Here is a 23,093-nt window from a genome sequence, read left to right as displayed (position 1 = left end):
ACCATTGGCTGATCAGGAATCTACAGCCTCTGTTCGTGGGAGAGATATCTACACTCCTACCATCATTCTTAAATGTGTTTCCCAACAACTTTCCTGAATGTCTAGAGACAACTTTCTCCCATCTGCTCTATCAACGCTTTATGGAAATCCGAAAGAAAACTCGAATTAGAATATATTGTACTTCAGACAGTTCAAACAATCACTCTTCACTCAATCCTTGGAGAGCCATTGACATTGTGGTGAATCTGTATTGCTTCCAGATATGCCCTTCCTAATGTCTGCTCCCCAGGCTATATTCCAAATGTGTGCAACTCTATTCCTGAGATGCTGCCTAACCTGCTGTGCTTTGACCAGCAACACATTTGCAGCTGTGATCTCCAGCATCTGCAGACCTCATTTTTTACTTGCACATGGATACCAAAATCTTTGTATCTGTAGTCTTCCTAACTTGTCACCACTGAAGTAATAACAATATAACCATTAATGTTCCAGAATAGATTACCTCACACTTAGCTGTTTTGAAATTCACCTGCTACATTACGGGTGGCACAGTGGTTAGCACTGCTGCCTCACAGCGCCTGTAGACCCGGGTTCAATTCCCGACTCAGGCGACTGACTGTGTGGAGTTTGCACGTTCTCCCCGTGTCTGCGTGGGTTTCCTCCGGGTGCTCCGGTTTCCTCCCACAGTCCAAAGATGTGCGGGCCAGGTGAATTGGCCAAGCTAAATTGCCCGTAGTGTTAGGTAAGGGGTAAAATGTAAGGGTGTGGGTGGGTTGCGCTTCGGCGGGTCGGTGTGGACTTGTTGGGCCGAAGGGCCTGTTTCCACACTGTAAGTCTAAAAAAAAAATTACATTTTTCACCCAGTTAAATAATATAACTGAGAAATTGAGATTTCTATAAAGGTCTGTGAGATGGCAGCAGGCAATGTTGATTGTGCGAGATGTTTGAAGGTGATTTGTCAGAACAGTAAGGGGAAAGACTAAAATGTACCTCAGCAATACAATCTATGCTGCCAGCAGAACATCGGGTCCAGTAAGAGTAGAAATGTTTAACAAAATGGCTTTGGCACGAGGTTGGCCCCATTAACCAGGTCATGACCAAATCCATCCAAATAAAACAAACAAAAGCAGAAATTGCTGGGAAAACTCAGCAGGTCTGGCAGCATTTGTGGAAAGAAAGAAGAGGTAATGTTTTGGTCCAGTGACTCTGCTTCAGAACTGAATGAAGCTAGAATAAGACTGGTATATATTCTGAAGATGGAGAGGAGTAAACAATGGGTGGAAATAAAGAAACAGTTGAACAAACAAATGGGTAGAATGGATAAAGGTAAGCCTGGAGGAACCGAAAACAGAAATTGCTGAAGAAAATCAGGTCTGGCAGCACCTGCGAAGAGAAAACAGAAATAAAATTTTTGAGTTCAGTGACCTTCTTCAGAACCCTAGTACTCTAGTGTCAAGAGTCAGAAGTTTGCGAGTTCACTCTCCACAGCCGACATCACTCCACATGTGTCAGAAATGTAACCACTCAGTTTATTTCAAAGGAAGGACTTGCCTCTCACCATCACCTCTCACACCTACATGACTTCTCTACAGGACTTTACAGGAAACAAAATGTAGTCACTGCTGTTTACATGGAATGCGTAAGCTATTTGGTGCACACTGAGTTCCCACAAACAGTAATGGGATAATGACCAGAAAATCTGTTTCACTGAGGTGGATTGAAGGAGAAATATTAACCGGGTCACCTTGAATAACGCCCCTCTCCCCTATTATCTTGGAGGGGTTGGTAAAATGGGCCTCAGGGTCTCATCCAAAAGGATAACCCCCCTACGGTGCAGCGCTAAAATACTGTATTGGAGGGTTAGCCAAGAACTTGGCTCATTTGAATCTTGAATGAAACTTGTGCAGAAGGGTCACTAGTTTCGAAACTAATCATGTTTATCTCGCCACAGATGCTGCCAGACCTGCTGAGTTTCTCAAGCAATTTCTGACTTTTTTTTATTTATGATCTCCAGCATCCACATTTCTGTTTTGTTTCAGTGTTGCATCCAAGTTGCATGAGCAAATACTTAGAGTAGGTGTGGAGTAAGGTATTAGTTGTTGATCCAGTGATGAAATTATCCAGCCCTGGAGTTGGGTAAACAGAGAGTTGTATAAAGGAAAGGATTAAAGAGATAAGAAATGGGAAGAGGTTAACAAGCATGAAGAAACCAATAAGGCAGATGGTCACTGAGAAGTGGAGGAAAAGTTGCAGTTTCTGGAATGTGTTATCCACTGACTGCATCAGTATTTACTGTGGAAAAGGATATGGAAGATATGGACTTTTAGGAAATAGATGGTGACACTTTGCAAAATGTCCAAATTACAGAGGAGGAAGTGCTAATGTCTTGAAACATAAAAATGGATAAATCCCCAGAACCTGATCAGGTGTACCCTAGAACTCTGTGGGAAGCTAGAGAAGTGATTGCTGGTCCTCTTGCCGAGATATTTGTATCATCGATGGTCACATATGAGATACCAGAAGACTGGAGGTTGTCTAATGTGGTGTCACTGTTTAAGAAGGATGGTAAGGACAAGCCAGGGAACTATAGACTGGTGAGCCTGACCTCGGTGGTGGGCAAGTCGTTGGAGGGAATCCTGAGGGACAGGATGTGCATGTATTTGGAAAGGCAAGGACTGATTAGGGATAGTCAACACGGTTTTGTGTGTGGGAAATCATGTCTCACAAGCTTGATTGAGTTTTTTGAGGAAGGAACAAAGAGGATTGATGAGGGCAGAGTGGTAGATGTGATCTATATGGATTTCAGTAAGGTATTTGACAAGGTTCCCCATGGGAGATTGATTAGCAAGGTTAGATCTCACGGAATATAGGGAGAATTAGCCATTTGGATACAGAACTGGCTCAAAGTAGAAGACAGAGGGTGGTGGTGGAGGGTTGTTTTTCAGACTGGAGGCCTGTGACCAGTGGAGTGCCACAAGGATCAGTGCTGGGTCCTCTACTTTTTGTCATTTACATAAATGATTTGGATGCGAGTATAATATACAGTTAGTAAGTTTGCAGATGACACCAAAATTGGAGGAGTAGTGGACAACGAAGAGCAGTACCTCAGATTACAACAGGATCTTGATCAGATGGGCCAATGGGCTGAAAAGTGGCTGATTGAGTTTAATTCAGATAAATAAAAGGTACTGCATTTTGAAAAGCAAATCTTAGCAGGACGTATATAGGAGTGTTGCTGAACAAAGAGACCTTGAAGTGCAGGTTCATAGCTCCTTGAAAGTGGAGTCGCAGGTAGATAGGATAGTGAAGGAGACTTTTGGTATGCTTTCTTTTATTGGTCAGAGTATTGAGTACAGGAGTTGGGAGGTCATGTTGCAGCTGTACAGGACATTGTTGGAATATTGCGTGCATTAGGCCACTGTTGGAATATTGCGTGCAATTCTGGTCTCCTTCTGATTGGAAAGATGTTGTGAAACTTGAAAGGGTTCAGAAAAAGATTTACAAGGATGTTGCCAGGGTTGGAGGATTTGAGCTATAGGGAGAGGCTGAATAAGCTGTTTTCCTGGAGCATCGAAGGCTAAGGGGTGACCTTATAGAGGTTTACAAAATTATGAGGGGCATGGATAGGATAAATAGACAAAGTCTTTTCCCTGGGGTTGAGGTGTCCAGAACTAGATGACATAGGTTTAGGGTGAGAGGGGAAAGATAAAAAAGAGACCTGAGGGGCAGCTTTTTCACACAGCGGTGGTACGTGAATGAAATGAGCTGCCAAAGGAAGCGGTGGAGGTTGGTACAATCGCAACATTTAAGAGGCATTTGGATGGGGTATGTGTATAGAAGGGGTTTGGAGGAATATGAGCCGGGTGCTGGCAGGTGGGACTAGATTGGGTTGGGATATCTGGTCGACATGGACAGGTTGGACCGAAGGGTCTGTTTCCATGCTGTATGACTCTATGACTGTCACTAAATATATTAAAAGTTGAAGCAAGAGTGACCACAAGCAAAGATACGACATGGAGAATCTGATCAGTGGATTTTGGCATGAGGGAATATCTGATTCATTACAGGGTCAACTTGAACTTTACATAATAATAATTACACCTGCTCCTTACAGATAATCCTTTAGCAAATTGGGTGTGTAGACATCAAATCATAAGACACAGCTTGGCTCCAAAGTCAACTCTTCAGCATATCAAATAGTTACTAAATTTAGGTTGCAAATAGGGGAGGAATTGTATTCAGTGTTAATCACTAGCTTTTAGATCGAAGGAAACAGGGGACAAAAACCTTCCTTGTAAAATAAAATAGCAGTATGAAATCCTTTATGATTCAGCCAAATAAAAGCAAAATACTGCAGATACTGGAAATCTGAAATAAACAGAAAATGCTGGAGAGACTCGGGTATGGCATTATCTGTGGAGAGAAACAGAGTCAGCAATTTGAGTCCGATATGATTCTGATGAGGAGCCATATTGGAATCAACAAGAACTGTTCCTCCCTTCACAGATGCTGCCAGACTCGCTGAATTTCTTTAATATTTTCTTTTTATTTCATTTGACCAAATGCACCACCAGGCAGTAAGGGGATTAGTTAGCTCAATTGGCTGGACAGCTACTTATGCTGCAGAGTGATGCTAACAGCAGAACTTCAATTTCTGCACTAGGTGAGGTTGCTGTGAAGGAATTTCTCTCCTCACCTGAAGCATGGTGACCCTCAGATTGAACCACCACTAGTTATCTCTATGTCTTTCTAGTGAGAGAGTTCACTTAGGACTATGCTGTCTATTCATCAGGCAATTTTCCCAGGTGTCAATACTTTTGCCAATTGGATCAGGAAAAACTAATCAGTCACTTGATAATGGATTCCAGTTTCCAAAGCAGAATGTAAAACAGTAGGATTGGTTTATTGAATATTGGTTTATTGTTGTGCTGTGAATGTTGAAATGGCTTATCACATCGATAATTTAACTTCAGGATGCCTGTTGACAAATAATTCATGCTACAGGAAAAGTGGAATATCTAACAAAGCCCATTTCATTTGAGATATTGGTATTTAAAACAATTTATTTAGAGATGTTATGACACGTCTCGAGCAGGTGACACTTGAACTCAGGTCTCCTGACCAAGTGGAAGGGACATTATCAAACGGGCCCCAAAATTAAGATACTACTTACACATATTCAAAAAAATGCAATTCAATGATCCATTTGAGACTTGATCATCCATGGCTCATCTTATTATGCATTACGCAATACCTAATGATTGCAGGACAAATCATTTAACTGAAACCAATTCATATGTTTTTCCATGGCTAGGATATGAGACTATAATCTCTTAAACATTGAGTAATTAAAAAATGTAAAACAAAATTGCAACATTTGTACTTTATTATCTTTCGTCTTGCATTTATGTATTTTTCTCACAATATACTTGCAGGTTCTGTTAATATTTGCTTTTGCCTTTCTTCCTTCCCTCGTTGTAATGACAACATTGCTTCTCCTGCTTTTCAAAGTCACTATTTATTAGGTACAGCCATGCTAATGACGAACTTGCTTTGACAACTTACAAAACATTGATTATTCATGGTGAGCCTTATTATCAACAGGTTTTTCAACTGGATATCCAACTGAACTTGATCCTGTCCTTAAAACATACTATCATCAGCCTTGAATGCATTAGGGAGAACCATGACCCAATCCTTGGTTTCGCAACTAGGATCTATTGCCACTCAAGGCAAAATGAATGTGTGTATTGAAGACCTCCATTTTTTTTACTTGTGTTTTGCAATGGGTAAACTTGCTCAGCTGTTCACCAGTCCTTGAAATTCTACTTTACTAAATGGTAGTGGGGGCATATTTGCAGCTGTATACAGAATGGAGATTTAATGAAAATTATCTTTCATCCGACGCAGTTTGTAAGCACCTGCGATACTACTCTCTTTCAAAATCCAATTCTTCCCAATGCTTCAAATAAAAGTGATTAAAACATGAAGTTCAGAATTTATGACCTTACTTTCTGTTGAACTTCCTCCTGTTTTATAATCCAACCCAGACTAATCTTTCCTTAATCTGGTCTGATTGCTTGTATATTTCCACTCACTTTATCCCACTATTAGCAGCTACATCCTCAGGTCCTGTACTCTGGATCTTCTTTCCTTGATCTCGATCTTATCACTTCTCTCATTACTTTAAGGCTTGCAATAAAATGTCCTCTTTGCCCAAAGTCATGTGACCCCCTCCACATACTGACTGGTTTAATATCAAATTTTGTTCTGACGACACCTCTGAAAGTCCTTGCAATTTTTTATTGGCTAAATTTGTCATTTAAATGTAAATTGTTGATGTTTTCCGTGGAGTGCTGTTAAAATCTAAATTGTTGTTGAAACAAATCTTTATTTTGCAAGAATCTAAAACACTAAATACAAATTGTTTAATTAAAGAGAGACATACTGACTATACTATACAAGTAGCAAATAAAAACTAAATACATTATTTATTAGTTGATTCTCATGTACTGATACAATTGGATTGCTATTTGCATAAACAAGCCAATCTCTGAACAAAACTAAAATGCACAGTATCAATTTAACAAGTATTCACTTCCCAAAAAAAATGAGTTGCTCTTACAAAAAAATGTTTAAAATTATGTTTGCAATGTTTGTGAATAACAATTTTCAGTGTGAATGTAAAACACTAACTAGAGAACAAAGTATTAAGATACAGAGCACATTCACATAAACTCAAATTAAATTGGGTACAAACCAACAGGTTAGATACAAAAACAAACAGCTAATACTTGAAACGGACCTTTCATAGCTACATCCTGAGTAAAAAGTATAGTACATTTTCAACCTATGTACTGGGTTTAAAAAGCAATACAGAATGCTGATTTGTCATTTGTTCCCATATGCCAGAACAGGCTAAACTTTACAGCAACATGAGTATAAAATGTGTCAAAATTAGTACATTAGTTCAACCAGAGCTCGTTTGCAAGCACTTTCACAGAAGACTTCTCATTAAGGTTCAAAATATTGCACAGAAGCAATCACATTTCTTCTGTTCCTAAAAGAATAAATCAATGATAACGTGTTAAGAACTGACATCATTTGACATTGCTTCAAAAGCTATGTCTGTTACCAGACTGCTTTGGTAAGATGAACACTTAAATTGCAAGCATGATATAGTAAATACTGACTGTAAATGTTCATAAGCTACATTAGGTTTTGAACAGTATTATCTTCTTTTAAGATCTTTCTCATTAGCAACGTCCTCCCACCTTTGCCAAAGACACTTTAATTTGCTGCAAAAATGGTAAAAATGATTCAAGTTAACATTTTCTCTTCCTTCACTCACATGTGGCAAGTACATGGATCATCGTTCACTTCTGTATGGGCAATTAGATTGACACTGGCAGATTTGCATCTAATTTACCTTATTAGAAATTGATCAGCCAATCTTTAGCAATATAATGCAATGGGACAATCAACAAATGTAACCAATTTTTTCCTAATCAATCAATCTGTTCAGAGATGTTATTACACACCTCTGGTGTGGGTGGGACTTGAACCTGGGTTTCTTGATTCAGGGGTAGGGACACTGCTGCCACAAGAGGGTGCCCATAGTATTGAGAGTTAAACCTACCAAAGTCATAGAATCAGAGATGTACAGTATGGAAACAGACCCTTCGGTCCAACCCATCCATGCCGACCAGACATCCCAACCCAATATAGTCCCACCTGCCAGCACCCAGCCCATATCCCTCCAAACTCTTCCTATTCATATACCCAGCCAGATGCCTCTTAAACGTTGCAATTGTACCAGCCTACACCACTTCCTCTGGCAGCTCATTCCATACACATACTGACCTCTGCGTGAAAAAATTGTCACTTAGGTCTCTTTTATATCTTTCCCCTCTCACCCTAAACCTATGCCCTCTAGTTCTGGACTCCCCCATCCCAAGGAAAAGACTTTGCCTTTTAACCCTATCCATGCTCCTCATAATTTAGTGAACCTCTATAAGGTCACCTCTCAGCCTACAATGCTCCAAGGAAAACAGCCCCAGACTGTTCAGCCTCTCCCTATAGTTCAAATCCTCCAACCCTGGCAACATCCTTGTAAATCTTTTCTGAACCCTTTCAAGTTTCACAACATCTTTCCAACAGGAAGGAGACCAGAATTGCACGCAATATTCCAACAGTGGCCTAACCAATGTCCTGTACAACTGCAACATGACCCCCCAACTCCTGTATTCAATACTCTGACCAATAAAAGAAAGCATACCAAACACCTTCTTCAGTATCCTATCTACCTTCAACTCCACTTTCAAGAAACTGTGAACCTTCACTCCAAGGTCTTTTTGTTCAGCAACACTCCCTAGGATCTTACCAGTAACTGTATATGTCCTGCTAAGATTTGCTTTCCCAAATGCAGCACCTTGCATTTATCGGAATTAAATTCAATCTGCCACATCTCAGCCCATTGGTCCATCTGGTCAAGATCCTGTTGTAATCTGAAGTAACCCTCTTCGCTGTCCACTACACCTCCAATTTTGGTGTCATCTGCAAACTTACTAATTATACCTCTTATGCTCGCAACCAAATCATTTCCATAAATGACAAAAAGTAGAGGACCCAGCACTGATCCTTGTGGCACTCCACTGGTCACAGGCCTCCACCACCACCCTGTCTTCTACTTTGAGCCAGTTCTGTATCCAAATGGCCAGTTCTCCCTGTATTCTGTGAGATCTAACCTTGCTAATCAGTCTTCCATGGAGAACCTTGTCAAATACCTTACTGAAATCCATATAGATCACATCTACCACTCTGCCCTCATCAATCCTCTTTGTTACTTCCTCAAAAAACTCAATCAAGTTTGTGAGACATGATTTCCCACGCACAAAGCCATGTTGACTATCCCTAATCAGTCCTTGCCTTTCCAATTACAAGTACATCCTGTCCCTCAGGATTCCCTCCATCAACTTGCCCACCACTGACATCAGGCTCACCGGTCTATAGTTCCCTAGTTTGTCCTTACCGCCCTTCTTAAACAGTGGCACGTTAGCCAATCTCCAGTCTCCTGATGCCTCACCTGTGACTATCGATGATACAAATATCTCAGCAAGAGGCCCAGAAATTACTTCTCTAGCTTCCCACAGAGTTCTAGGGTATACCTGATCAGGTCCTGGGGATTTATCCACCTTTCCGAGTTTCAAGACATCCAGCACTTCCTCCTCTGTAATCTGGACATCTTGCAAGTGTCACCATCTATTTCCCTACATTCTAAACCTTCTATATCCTTTTCCACAGTAAATACTGATGCAAAATACTCATTTAGTATCTCCCCTATTTTCTGCCGCTCCACACAAAGGCCGCCTTGCTGGTCTTTGAGGGGCCCTATTCTCTCCCTAGTTACCCATTTGTCCTTAACATATTTGTACAAACCCTTTAGATTCTCCTTAATTCTATTTGCCAAAACTATCTCATGTCCCCTTTTTACCCTCCTAATTTCCCTCTAAAGTATACTCCTACTGCCTTTATACTCTTCTAAGGATTCACTCGATCTATTCTGTCTATACCTTACATATACTTTCTTCTTTTTCTTAACCAAACCCTCAATTTCTTTCATCATCCAACATTCCCTTTCGCAAGTCAATGCATTGGGGAGAGTGCAGAGGACTTTACAAGAATGGTTCCAGGGATGAAGATAGATTGAAGGGGTTGTAACTGGTTTCTTTGGAGAGAAGGTGGCTGAGGGGAGTTGTGATACAAGTTTTCAAAGTCACAAGGAGTCTGAACAGAGTAGGCGGGGGAAAGAAAACGGCTCCTGTTTAGACAAAGATCAGACCAAAGGGCACAATTTTGAAGTGTTCTGTAAAAGAGGAAAAAAAAACCTTCTCGCAGCTTGTTCGGAACGTGCTGCTGGAAAAGTAGTGAATGCAGGTTCAACTGAGCCATTCAAAAGACCATTGGATGATTATTTATAACATGCAGGGATTGTGGAGGAAATAGAAGATTGATATGAAGTCAAAATACTCAGAACCAGTGCACACAGGATGGACCGATAGGCTTCCTCCTGAACACTAACAATTCACAGAACTATAGAAACCCTACAGTGTGGAAGCAGGCCATTCGGTCTTTCAAGTCCACACCAACCCTCTAAATAGCATCTCACTCAGACCCACCCCATTACCCTATCCCTGGAACCATGAAATTCCCATGGCTAATCCACCTAGCTTACACATTCCTGGACACTATGGGCAATTTCGCATGGTCAGTTCACCTAACCTGCCTATTAGACTGTGCAAGGAAACCCAAAGACAGTCACCAGAGGGTAGAATTGAACCCAGGTCCCTGACGCTTTGAGGCAACAGTGCTAACCACTGAGCCAACATGTTGGTCTGTGATTCTATCAGCTAATGGAATGATTTGAATTTTAAAATGTTATCTATCAGGCACAACTTTGTCAAAGCCATTGAGGTGTTTTTTGCTTTTCATGCTTCAATTGATAAGCCTGTGCTTTATATGCAGATGGGGACATTAATCATTTGAAACAAAAGCATTTTGCATAAATGTCAGAAATATTTTTGATCTTCGAGATAAAATAACTTAATTCTTAACAAGAACTTTAGCTTTTAAGTGAGTTGCTGTTCACAGTGTTCAATGTCGTAAAACGGATCCATATCATAGCAATTTAGCAGACAATGAAAGGGGACAAACTGCTTTTGTTCATTCATTCTTAAGAGGTAGAGAAATCTACTGTCATATTTTAACTATGGAGTTGAGAAATTTTGGCTTTTGATGGTGACTTTTCTCAGGACCGTTTTGTAATGTCCATGAAGAGGGCGTTTGTTCTCTGCATTAGTCTCTAGTTCAATGACTTTGTAAACTGTTCAATCAATATTACAGTTTGGGAATGATTTTTGATAAATTGCTGTCTTTACAACTAATTAAATTAAACCATGTGGATTCTCAAACATTCAGAGCAAAAGGAGGCTGTAGAATGTGCAACATTAGAATAGGTTTTTCAGAACTCTATGGTGACTCCCATTGAGATGGAATCCTGTGACATAGTGGTATTTGTGGTATTTGTAGTCAGTGTTGTTCCTGATAATAATTATTGATTTTTTTTTCTCCTAGGAATGCCAATAAAGTGGCTTTGAATCTTATCTTGTAGAATACCTTACAATCTTATCACAAACATCCATTCCCCAGCAGAATGGGCAATGTATGAATGCAAAGCGACATACATAAATTAATGTTTGAATAGCATTTTCAAATTACTGAGACAGGAACAAGTGATCAATCTCATGCGCCTTTTCTGACCATAATACAACATTTTAGAGAAAAAAAACTGGTGTGCATTTGATTTTAAATGGTTCTGCTTTATTAGCTCCTTAAAATGATGGGCAATCCAGATTTACAAATATTTGTACCAAACATCTGATGTTTCAAGCAGTACCACTGCTTTTCTCACTATATTTGATTAATTGCAATGACTTCAGTTTGAGAAAAATTAAAACCCCCACTCTCACCTCAGCATAAATGTTCATCAAGTCATACTTTGATCTATTTATTATAATGGATTGTGTGCACATGTACATTAATACTTAACTGAGCAATGCTGTGGAGTCAAAGGTAGTAGTTTAAGATTTAAAATACTCGACACTTGAATGCTCCTTTGGTGCCTCAATGGAATAGCACTCATTAGTGGTACACTTTGACACAGAAAAAGAAAGACCCTAAACTGTATGGAATCAATAATTAATGCTCCACAGGAGACAGTAAAACATCACAATCTCCACCTATTTCCACCCATCCAAAAATCAACTTGCGCTGAACGTTCAGGAGGAACAGTAGAGGCAAAACTTCCCATTTAAATGTAAATTTTATATCAAAATGAAATTCTAGTCAGCTTTGGTGGCTTGCATATTCTCACCTCACTTCAATGGATAAGAGTTTAGTAATGAGACCAATAATTCATGCAACTTAACGGGATATGATGTCAAATTTGGCCTTGTAGTTTTGATCACAAATATTATTTGAAGTCACTGTTCAGGGATAGGGGAATGGTGGTGGTGGTGATGGTAGAGGTAATCATATTGCGCTAAGTTTATTTATCCTGCAAGAACCTGATTTTCTTCTCCATAAATGTGAAGATTGTTTGATATCAAACCTCCTGTATTTGGATCTGTCATAGCATAATTTGCATCTCACGTCGTGGTGTTAAACTTAGAGTGGAACTTCCTCTCCTTGGAAGTGGCAGAAGAGTTGACCAGAAGGGGAAACTAGCTTTCTGACTTTGAGATGGACACAGGGCAAGTTCATCCAAAACACAATGTAGTAGTAGTGATTCAACAGTGTTATCACAAAGTGTATTTCACTGGATTATGAGATTGTCACTTAGGAGAAAGTGAGGACTGCAGATGCTGGAGATCAGAGCTGAAAAATATGTTGCTGCGTTGATTGTCACTTATTGAGGACAGTTTCTGTGCCATTGGTTTTTGGGGCCGGATATTAGTGATGTCTCCTGACTGTGCTTATCGATAGCTTCTTGCAGCCTTGTTCTCCCACCCTTTGGTTCATCTTAGTTTTTCCTGCAACAGGGTTTACTGGATGACACCTAGCTTTCCTGGTCAAATAGTCTGTTTTGAGATTCATGGATTGTGTATTGTACGTTTAGTAGCACTTCGATATCTTGGATGTTCTTGTTGAACCAGCTATGGGGTTTCTGTCCCACAAATTCAAGAACTCTCTTAAATGATTCTTTGAACAAATTATTTGGTGTAGAGTCATAGAGATGTACAGCATGGAAATAGATCCTTCGGTCCAACCCGTCCATGCCGACCAGATATCCCAACCCAATCTAGTCCCACCTGCCAGCATCCGGCCCATATCCCTCCAAGGGGAGACTTAATAGAAACTTACAAGATAATACATGGCTTGGAAAGGGTGGACGCTAGGAAATTTTTTCTGTTAGGCGAGGAGACTAGGACCTGTGGACACAGCCTTAAAATTAGAGGGGGTCAATTCAGAACAGAAATGCGGAGACATTTCTTCAGCCAGAGAGTGGTGGGCCTGTGGAATTCATTGCCGCAGAGTGCAGTGGAGGCCGGGACGCTAAATGTCTTCAAGGCAGAGATTGATAGATTCTTGATGTCTTGAGGAATTAAGGGCAATGGGGAGAATACGGGTAAGTGGAGTTGAAATGCCCATCAGCCATGATTGAATGGCGGAGTGGACTCGATGGGCCGAATGGCCTTACTTCCACTCCTATGTCTTATGGTTTTATGGTCTTCAACCCTTCCTATTCATAAATTCAAAGGTTAATTTTTATTCTTATCTCTTGTTAAGGCTTGATAGTTATGTCAAGCTTTCTTTATTTAGACTGTGTCATTTTGTTCCTTACGAGCCAAAGATCTGACCAACAGTCAGTACTTCTGAGGCAGAGAGTAAAATATGTTCTTGACAACTTTCAAATGATAGTTTAGTCTGACGTGCCAAAAAGGATCTGAGGTGCACCATGTAGTTTTTAGTTTATCAGCCCGCTGGAACATTGTATTGGTGATGGTAAAGATAAACTTGATACATTTGAAGAGAAGAGGCTGGTTGTTGGCTATACTCCACCAATGCTATTGTATCCCAGTAGTTTCCTCCATAATAGTCAGTGGCGACATGGGCGTTGAAACCATGAAGGATGATCAGTCAGTCCTGGTGTTACTCCTTCGGTAATCCTGCTTAGATCGTCATACAAACAAGATCAAAGAAACATTGTACGTCTTTGTTGATGCACGGGCACTGATGGGTGTAACATACTGGTTTCTAATAAAACTTATTCAAGGTATCAAAAGTAAGTTTGTTCATGCCCTTGAGAAATGTGTGTGCTTACCTGCTAATTTGGATTGAGTAGCATAGCTCACAACTGACTGTCAAGGCCACTCCTTGAACTTGCCAATCCAGTCTAATGTGTGGTTGGAAGCTGCTTTCTCAAATGAGACTTCTTTACAAACCTGATTTTACTTACAGTAGCTATATCGATATTGCAGTTGCCCAGTATATTGACTGTGAGCACTGTCGACACTCTGATTTTGTATTAGTGTCTGGAATCATTCTGACATTTTGTGAGCTGAATGTTGTTTGACAATTGACTGCCCTTTGGGATTGCAGTCAAAACGTAAAAAAAAATTCAATGAATGGCAACCAGCCAGAAGCAATCCTGACAGGTGCTGTGGGGTAGCAAGCTGTGCTTAAAGCTCCTTTTTAAAAATTTCTTCCCCTTCCCTACCTTGGAAGACAGTACCATACTATAAATAAATCCTTCCTAGCTGATCTGTTACTCTCCATCGCCTCATCTGAACCATCTTGCTTCATCAACACAAAAGCCTCCTTCTTCTTCATATCAAGAGATGCAATTTCTGTTGTAAACCACGGTTCCCTTACCTAATCACTTCCTCCCTGCCTGACAGAGACATATCTATCAAGGACATGCAATATCGGTTCCTTAAACCAGCTCCACATTTCCATTGTCTGCATCCCTTGCATTTTGCTACCCCATTCTATGCATCCTAATTCCTGCCTAATCACCCTTGCCCCATCGATAACTCTTGACCTGTGGCATGTACCTATCCCTTTCCATCGCTAAACTAAATGTAACTGAATTATGGTCACTCTCTCCAAAGTGCTCACCTACAACTAAACCAAACACCTGGCCTGGTTCATTACTAAGCACCAGATCCAATGTGGCCTCCACTCTTGTCAGCCCTTCGACATACTGTGTCAGGAAACTCTCCTGTACACATTGGACAAAAACTCATCCATCTGATATACTAGAGTTATAGCATTTCCAGTCAATGTTGGGGAAGTTAAAGTCCCCCATAATGACCACCTTGTTCCTTTCACTTCTACCCAGAATAATTTTGCTAATCCTCTCTTCCACCTCCCTGGAACACTGTGGAGGCCTTTAAAAAACTACAAGCAGTGTGACCTCTTCTCTCCTGTTTCTAACCTTATCCCACACTACCTCAGTAGATGAGTCCTCATGAAAAGTTCTCTCAACCACCGTTATACTATACTTGACTAACAAGGCCACACGCCTCCCCCTCTTTTACCACCTTGTCTGTTCTTAATGAAAGATCTAAACCCTGGAACCTGCAATATCCATTCCTCACCCTGCTCTATCCATGTCTCTGAAATGGCCACAACATCGAAATCCCAGGTACCTATCCATGCTGCCAACTCACCTACCTTATTTCGGTTACTTCTGGCGTTGAAGTAGACACACTTCAAACCACTTTGCTGTCTGCCAGCGCATTCCTGTGACCCTGAAATCTTGTCCCTGTCCTTCTTACTCTCATCTTCCTGTGCACTGCAACTGCACTTCTGGTTCCCATCCTCCTGCTGAGCTAATTTAAACCCACCCGAATAGCACCAGCAAATTTCCCACCCAGGATGTTAGAACCCCGTCTGGTTCAAGTGAAGGCCGTCCTGTTCATACAAGTCCCACCTTCCCCAGAATGAGCCCCAATTATCCAACAAGCTGAAACCCTCCCTCCTGCATCATCCTTGCAGCCATGTGTTCAGTTGACATCTCTCCCTATCCCTTGCCTCACTATCATGTGGCATGGGCAACAAACCAGAGGTAACAATTCTGTTTGTTGTAGCTCTCAGCTCTCAATTTCCACAGGGCTGGGTGCGCAGTTGTTAATGGGTGTTTCAGGGGATATATGTAACAGGGTGAGGTTTGTGCATAATCCTGGATGCTATACTAGTGCAAAACATGCCTCAAATCACACCAGCAGAAAAGAATGCAGTTGGATTATACAATTTGGATGACAGTTGCGTATTCTTAAAATCAAATTTTCATTTCCAACGTAATCTCCACACCAAGGTTTACAAGGCCATCAAACATGGATGAAAGAGTAAAGAACCAAGATGAAGTACAGAGATGCCCTCCATCCACAGAGTCCTATATGACCAGTGTCTCAAATGGCCTCTGTTAATCATAATTCTGCTGTCCAGTTTACTACGTAAATCAGTCTTCAAAATAGTGGGTGGACACAAGGAAGGCAAATTTCTGGTGCATTAAAATCAGACAATACTGGATATAGGGGCTCATCATCCTTAATCAAAGTATCACCAAAATAATTCCAAATCTATGACACAGTAAGACTTTTGCTGAGGTCCTGCCCATGAACTGTGGATCAACACCCATTAATCAAAATAAAAATAACTCCATATTAATTAATACTCTCAAACCGAAAATAACTACATACCTTTAGACATCTGATACATTTCTTTCCTTATTTGGGAGCTGATCTTTAGTATGTGTTTGTGGATCATCAGAAGCAACTGCAAGAGGAAATCAGACAGTGTGCAAACTGAACTTTTTGCTTTATTGAACATAGCATGCACTGCACTCTTTCAATCAACAATTATACAGTAAAGTTACAGTGACGAAAAATTCCCAATTTGCCCACATGTCTACCTACAGCACAAGTTTAGTTGTTGGTAATAGTTTTGTTGCTCCTCTGGCTGTTGTAGTGGAACTCCGGGTCTTCTTCCAAGAAGATACTGGCCTACTCCCCTGGATCCTGTCTCACTTTTTCCTGACCCACCCATGTTAATATTCCTAATTTTGGAGGCCAGAAATCTATGCTGTGTCAATCATTGGTCTGAACCCATGGGTAACTACTCATGATGCCAAAATGACTGTTATTACCTTGCCTGCCTTCACCTTAGGTTACCATTCATTCTAAAAATAAAAATGCATTGGCCTCTCAAATAATACGTAGATAATACTATACATATGACAGCAAATAAATCATTGATGATTGTTCAATGGGGCATTATGACTTCAGTCATTCTTGTGATCTTTCTTTTTGTTTTCCAAATTTTTAGCATAGAAAACCTACTGCTGTAATAGAAGCTAAATGAAACACAGTAAATATTTAGAAACTTGACTTTTAAAGAGACCTCAATTTCCACAGTGACAATGACTATTGGCAAGAGTTGAACATAGATCATTCAGAAGTTGGAAGTAATATTTGCTGCAAATGTATAAAGTATACAGATCACCACTGCACAAGTTCACAACTTATTCCAAATAGATAACAGGAAGCATGTTGTTGAATCTCAAAGGGTCTTCCAGCGATCAGATTGGTTTTGGTTTAAAGATCAGAAATCATTTGAATAATTTACAAATTTTTGAAATCATCCCATACCACAGATTTTGGAACTTTCTTAAAATTTAACTGGCATTGGCGGTGGGCAAGTTTTGGGAGGGAATCGTGAGGGATAGGGTGTACATGTATTTGGGAAGGCAAGGACTGATTAGGCATAATCCACATGGCTTTGTGCAGGGGAAATCATGTCTCACTAATTTGATTGAGTTTTTTGAAGAAGTATCAAAGAGAATTGATTAGGGCAGAGAGGTGGATGGGATCTACATGGACTTCAATAAGGCATTTGACAAGTTTCCTCATTGTAGACTGGTTAGCAAGGTTAGATCACATGGAATACAAGGACAACTAATCATTTTGGATACAGAACTGACTGGAAGGAAAAAGACAGATGTTGGTGGCGGAGAGTTGCTTATCAGACTGGATGCCTGAGACCAGTGGTGTGCCACAAGGATCAGTGCTGGGTCCACAGCTTTTCATCATTTATATAAATGATTTGGATATTAACAGAGGAGGTATAGTTGGTAAGTTTGCAGATGAGACCAAAGTTGGCTTAGTGGACAGCGAAGAAGGTGGGATCTTCATTAGATGGGGCAATGGGCTGAGGAGTGGCAGATGGAGTTTAATTTTGATAAATGTGAGGTACTGCGTTTTGGAAAGCCAAATCAGAACAGGACTTATACACTTAATGGTAAGATCCGAGGGAGTGTTGATGAACAAAAAGACCTTGGAGTGCAGGTTCATAGCTTCTTGAAAGTGGAATCGCAGGTAGACAAGATAGTGAAGAAGCCATTTGGTATGTTTTCCTTTATTGGTCAGAACATTGAGTATATGAGAGTTGGGAGATCCTGTTGCAGCTGTACAGGATGTTGGTGAGGCCACTTCTGGAATATTGTGCACAATTCTAGTCTCCCTGCTATACAAAGGATGTTGTGAAACCTGAAAGGGTTCAGAAAAGATTTACAAGGATGTTGTGAGGGTTAGAGGGTTTGAGCTACAGGTAGAGGCTGAATAGGATGGGGCTCTTTTCCCTGGGGCATCAGACACTGAGGAATGAACTTATAGAAGTTTATAAAATCATGAGGGGTATGGATAAGGTAAATAAACAAGGTTTGGGAGTCCAGAACTAGAGGGGGGCATAGGTAGGGGGCAAGAAGGGAAAGATTAAAAGGAGACCTAAAGGGCCACTCTTTCACACTGTGGGTGTGTATAGAATGAACTGCCAGAGGATGTGGTGGAGGCTAGTACAATTGCAGCATTTAAAAGGCATCTGGATGGGTATATGAATAGGAAGGGTTTGGAGGGATATGGGCCAAGTGCTGGCAAATGGCTCTCGATTAATTTAAGATATCTGGTCGGCATGAACAAGTTGGACTGATGGGTTTGATTCTACATTATGCATCTCTATGACTCTATTACTTTATGATTTTTCTGCAATTCATACAGCAGACACAAACAGAATTGCTGAGAAAAATCACCAATTTGATGAATATTTAAGGGACAATAGCAATACATGGACAATTAAAGAAAAATTGTTCATGGGATCTGGGCATCACTGACCAGGTCAACATCTATCACCATCTCCAAATGCCCAGATAGTCAGTTTAAGGTTAACCACATGCTGTGGGTCTAGAGTCACATATAGGATCACTAAGGCATGGTCTAGGTGGCAGATTTCCTTCCCTAAAGGACATGAGCGGACCAGATAGGTTTTTTTTAAAACAACATTAGATCGTAGTTACGTGGTTACCATTAGACCCGCTTTGAAGTCCAGATTTCTGTTGAAGTAATTGACATCTGACATGGTGAGGTTCAAACCCACATCACCAGAACATTAGCCTGGAGTTGCGGATAACTAATCACCATTATGCCACCATCTCCTCTTCATGAGATGCACAGATGTAAAGTTACCTTATTGAAAGTATAGGATATATAAAATAAAAGTATTTAAAGTGATTGCACCAATAGCAATAATAGCATATTTTTGCATTTAGATTTGATTAGATTAGATTCCCGACAGTGTGGAAACAGGCCCTTTGGCCCAACAGGTCCACACCGATCCTCCGTAGAGTAACCCACCCAAACCCCTTTTCACTTAATTGACAATTTAGCATGGCCAATTCACCTAACCTGCACATCTTTGGACTGTGGGAGGAATTCCATGCAAATTCTCCCCGTGTCTGCAAACTCCACACAGACAGTCACCTGAGCTTGGAATCGAACCCAGGACCCTGGTGCTGTGAGGCAACAGTGCTAACCACTGAGCCACCTTGCCGCCCGATAATCAATAATCAGTGTGGTAGCATGTACCCATATATACATAATTTCTGCATCCAAAGATGTATGAGGCTAACAAAGCATTACCTAATTTCTTTCTATAGCTTATTTTTTCTGAGAACTGGTCACTAACCTGCAGTTATCGATAATGCTATAGATTGAAAAATATTACACCTCAGCAGGCATGGCTGACTGGGAATCTCTCACATTCTTACTACCTGCTTTAGGTTTATTGGTAGAATTTGAAAGTTTATAATCAATTTGTTTTGGTCACATAGGCACATTTTTGGAGTGTGTCTTGAACTAGGAGCTTCTGGTTCAGAGGCAAGAATGCTACCCACTGCATCATACGAGCACCTGTAGTACGATGCTATTTGTTACTTATCATTGAAACGGACTGCCTTTAATGCAGTTGTGTGCATTTATTTCTGTCAGCCTTGATCAAATAATAGCCAATGCAGAAACATGAGACACTAATAATTTACGTTGCATCCAAGGGTTAGTTAGAACCAATATTTACTCCCTTACACAAACAGAAATGACTAGGCATCAGTTTTATAGCTGTTTTCCATTTATTGATCCTTAGTGGTAGTTTATGCTGATGAGTTTGATCATTTGTAATATATCACTGAGAAAAGCAGATAAGAGGAGAAGGTTGTCTGCTGCTCACTGTACATACCTCAAACAATCCTTCTCCAGGGAAATATGCCAAAGTAGTTTCAAACCAAAAAAAAAAGATTTATCACAAACTTGAGCCTCTGAATTATATTCAGTGACTCTGCCACATTCATGGTATGGCACAGAATTATAGCACAATGCATTCTACTTCATTGGTCATGACATTGTTTTTATAAAAAAAAGTGCTCAATGAATTACTGCCCTTTGAATGGAACTGAATTAAATTAGCTTTATTGTCACATGTAATTAAATAAGCAAAGTGAAAGGTTTACAAGTCGTCACTTGTGGTGCCATCGTAGGTACAGGGTACCTAGGTACAGATTCTTTAGTAGAAGTTATTAGAAAAAAATTGGAAATATAAAGTCCAGCACTGTTCATCAAGGGGCACGAAAGATTATCAGGAATAGATAGGAATTTACCTAAGAGCTCTTTACCTGTTATTATTAATTATCTATTAGAACAGTTCATATAAACTCACCCCCAAGTGGACAATCCAATCGAGGTGTTTGAAATAATTCCATAGAGGTTGGTTTCCTAACAGTGAGACATCTTTTGTTTACACGTGGAACGTCTTTGACACTGATCTGGCTTCCTCAGAGCCAACTCTCAGTGAACAGAACCTCTGACACTCCTGTTTTTATCTATCAGCCAGGGTTTCCTGATTGGCCCAAATTAACAGCCCCAATCAGGGAACTCATTCTCTGAGGTCCACCTGGCTGACCTTATTACAATCACTACAGTGCTCAAAAATGTAATGGGTTCTTTATTGGGTAAACGTGGAGCAATTATTTCATCTGATGGGGCAACTTCCAAAAACAAGGGCATTGAACCCATGATGCCCCTCTCCCATATTAGGGGCCTTGTGGTGCAGTAGGCAATATTCCTGTCTCAGGACAGGTTGGAGTGTCAGGCTAGGGCTTGTAGGCTATGGATGGTGAGTTTGGCCAAACAGGTTCTCAGCCTGTAAATCATCCCAGTGTGCTTAACATAAGGCAACAGGACTGGGATAGTCTCCCTATCAGCCCATACGGAGATAGTTACAGCAAACCATTGCAGTGTTTCACTTGTTTATAAGTTACAGTGTTCCATTATTCATAAACTTTGTAAAAGTACATCACAAAATATTTAATACGACAGAATACACAATAAAAGTCTACTTGTCCTCAAATGGCATGTTTTGCTTTGAGATGCCTCAATATGACTTTATATCATGCACCCCAAGGGTAAATTCAAAATACAGCTGATGCTGGAACATTAGACCCTGTTAAGGGTAATGGCCTTGAGAGAGATTCTCCATATTGAAGCAGTTTGTTTCATGGCTTTGTTACAAGATTTCACATGGACTATTATCCAAGTATATTAAGTAATTTGGCAGAATTACAAAGGAAATCAAGTCAATTTGAGTTCACTCCCTCTGCAAGGAAGGAAAGCATTACATGGTGAAATTAATATCAGCCATATTGACCCATTCTTGTAAATTTGGCAAAAATATTACACAATCAAAAATCAATGGCATAGATTTACCCCAATTATTACCACTACTACAACAACAACTTTCACTTGTACAGCACCTTCAAAGCAGAAAATCTCTTTACAAATTCCAGGAAAGTCAAATGCTAAGCCAAAGGTAAAATGTAATTAGCAGGGTTAGCAGAAACAGCCATTTTATTAAGTTTGAGAATGGGTCTTAAAAGGAAAACTGGCGTGAAGGGTAAGTCAAGGTTCGTTCATAGTGTGAAATTCTAGACTGGATTCTAAAAGCTAACTTTGTTTCTTTCTCTGCCAGATTGGCTGAGATTCTCCCACATTGAGTTTAGTTTATAATTAGTTTTGTATGGTGTTTGGGAAGGAAACAATAAAATAAAAAATGATAAGCATTTTTTTGTATATTAAAATACGGAATTACTCAAACCCAGGTCTTGTAATTGCAATGCAAGCTTCTATAATGTCAAGTATCATTGGCAAGCAGGAGATCGACATTCTTCATTTGCAAATACAATCCAAACCAATCAGTTACTGAATTTAATCAAATCATAGGTATGCATGGAGAATATAGAAATTATATTCACTTCCTATCCCCCTCACTAATATCCAAGGTACAGAAGTTGTATGGTACAGAAAGACAGGCAAATATTAAGAAGAAAATACTCCCAAACCAAAAATACTGTTTTAGCTTTTTTTTAAAAAACAGCTTGTATTTTACAAATTATGTCATGAACATGTTTCCAATTCATTCACCTCAAAAGGTTATTTACCTTCCACAGAAGCATGGCCATTCATTGTCTGAGCAGTCTGATGATTAATAACAGAGGTTATTCCTGATGAGCCCTCCTCCACAAAATCATTCTCTTCCTCAGAGTCCACAAGGGTAAAAACAGTAGAACCAGTTTGCCTAAAGAAGAAACATCAAGATATGTTGTGATCAAGTACAAGTTATTGGCAAGAGAAAACTGTTCTCCAGTTAAGCAAATTAGTGCAACAAACCTGTATACAACAATACTAGATGAAAGTTATGATTTGTAATCCTCCAGGATTTAGTTGGGGGGGGGGGGGGGGGGGGGGGGGAGAGAAAGAGAAGTGGGGGCAACATATCAGCTAAATATTAGCTTTGTCAGCACTATCTCTGAATGCTTGTTCAAAGGCAAACATTTACACCACACCAGAATTACATAAAGTATACAGCAAAGCAAAAATGGGCTGATATTTCATCATCGCATCACACAGTGGGCTTGGAGACAGAGATGGCTAGGAAGAGAGCAAGAAGCTGCAAAGTGGTGACTACTCTACACATATCTACCACCAATGACCGGTTTCAGGAAAAAATGGAAGTGGGTAGACAACCAGTATGTTCAAGCCTCCAATAATGGAGTGATTTTGCAAGTTCACCATCACTTTGCAACCCCTGGTGAGCAAGGGATTGGGAAACTATTGGAGGTGGAGGGTCCACACTTCTAAAAGCAGGCAGTG

At 40.2% G+C, this 23,093-nt stretch overlaps 1 protein-coding gene across 1 annotated transcript in view; it reads right to left on the bottom strand.

The window, feature by feature from the left end:
- Positions 1 to 4,901: 4,901 nt before the first annotated feature.
- vsig10 (V-set and immunoglobulin domain containing 10) overlaps positions 4,902 to 23,093 on the bottom strand; it is a 39,606-nt gene continuing 21,414 nt past the window's right edge. The window contains exons 7-9 of the mRNA XM_060844152.1: positions 22,382 to 22,518; positions 16,266 to 16,341; positions 4,902 to 7,060 (exon numbers count right to left, since the gene is read on the bottom strand). Coding sequence (XP_060700135.1) covers positions 16,268 to 16,341; positions 22,382 to 22,518 — 211 coding nt within the window. The 3' untranslated portion in view covers positions 4,902 to 7,060; positions 16,266 to 16,267. The remainder of the gene's footprint in view (positions 7,061 to 16,265; positions 16,342 to 22,381; positions 22,519 to 23,093) is intronic.

Source organism: Hemiscyllium ocellatum, chromosome 24 (genome assembly GCF_020745735.1).
Source record: "Hemiscyllium ocellatum isolate sHemOce1 chromosome 24, sHemOce1.pat.X.cur, whole genome shotgun sequence".
Taxonomy (NCBI): Eukaryota; Metazoa; Chordata; class Chondrichthyes; order Orectolobiformes; family Hemiscylliidae; genus Hemiscyllium; species Hemiscyllium ocellatum.
This window is presented reverse-complemented; position numbering and strand designations above follow the sequence as displayed.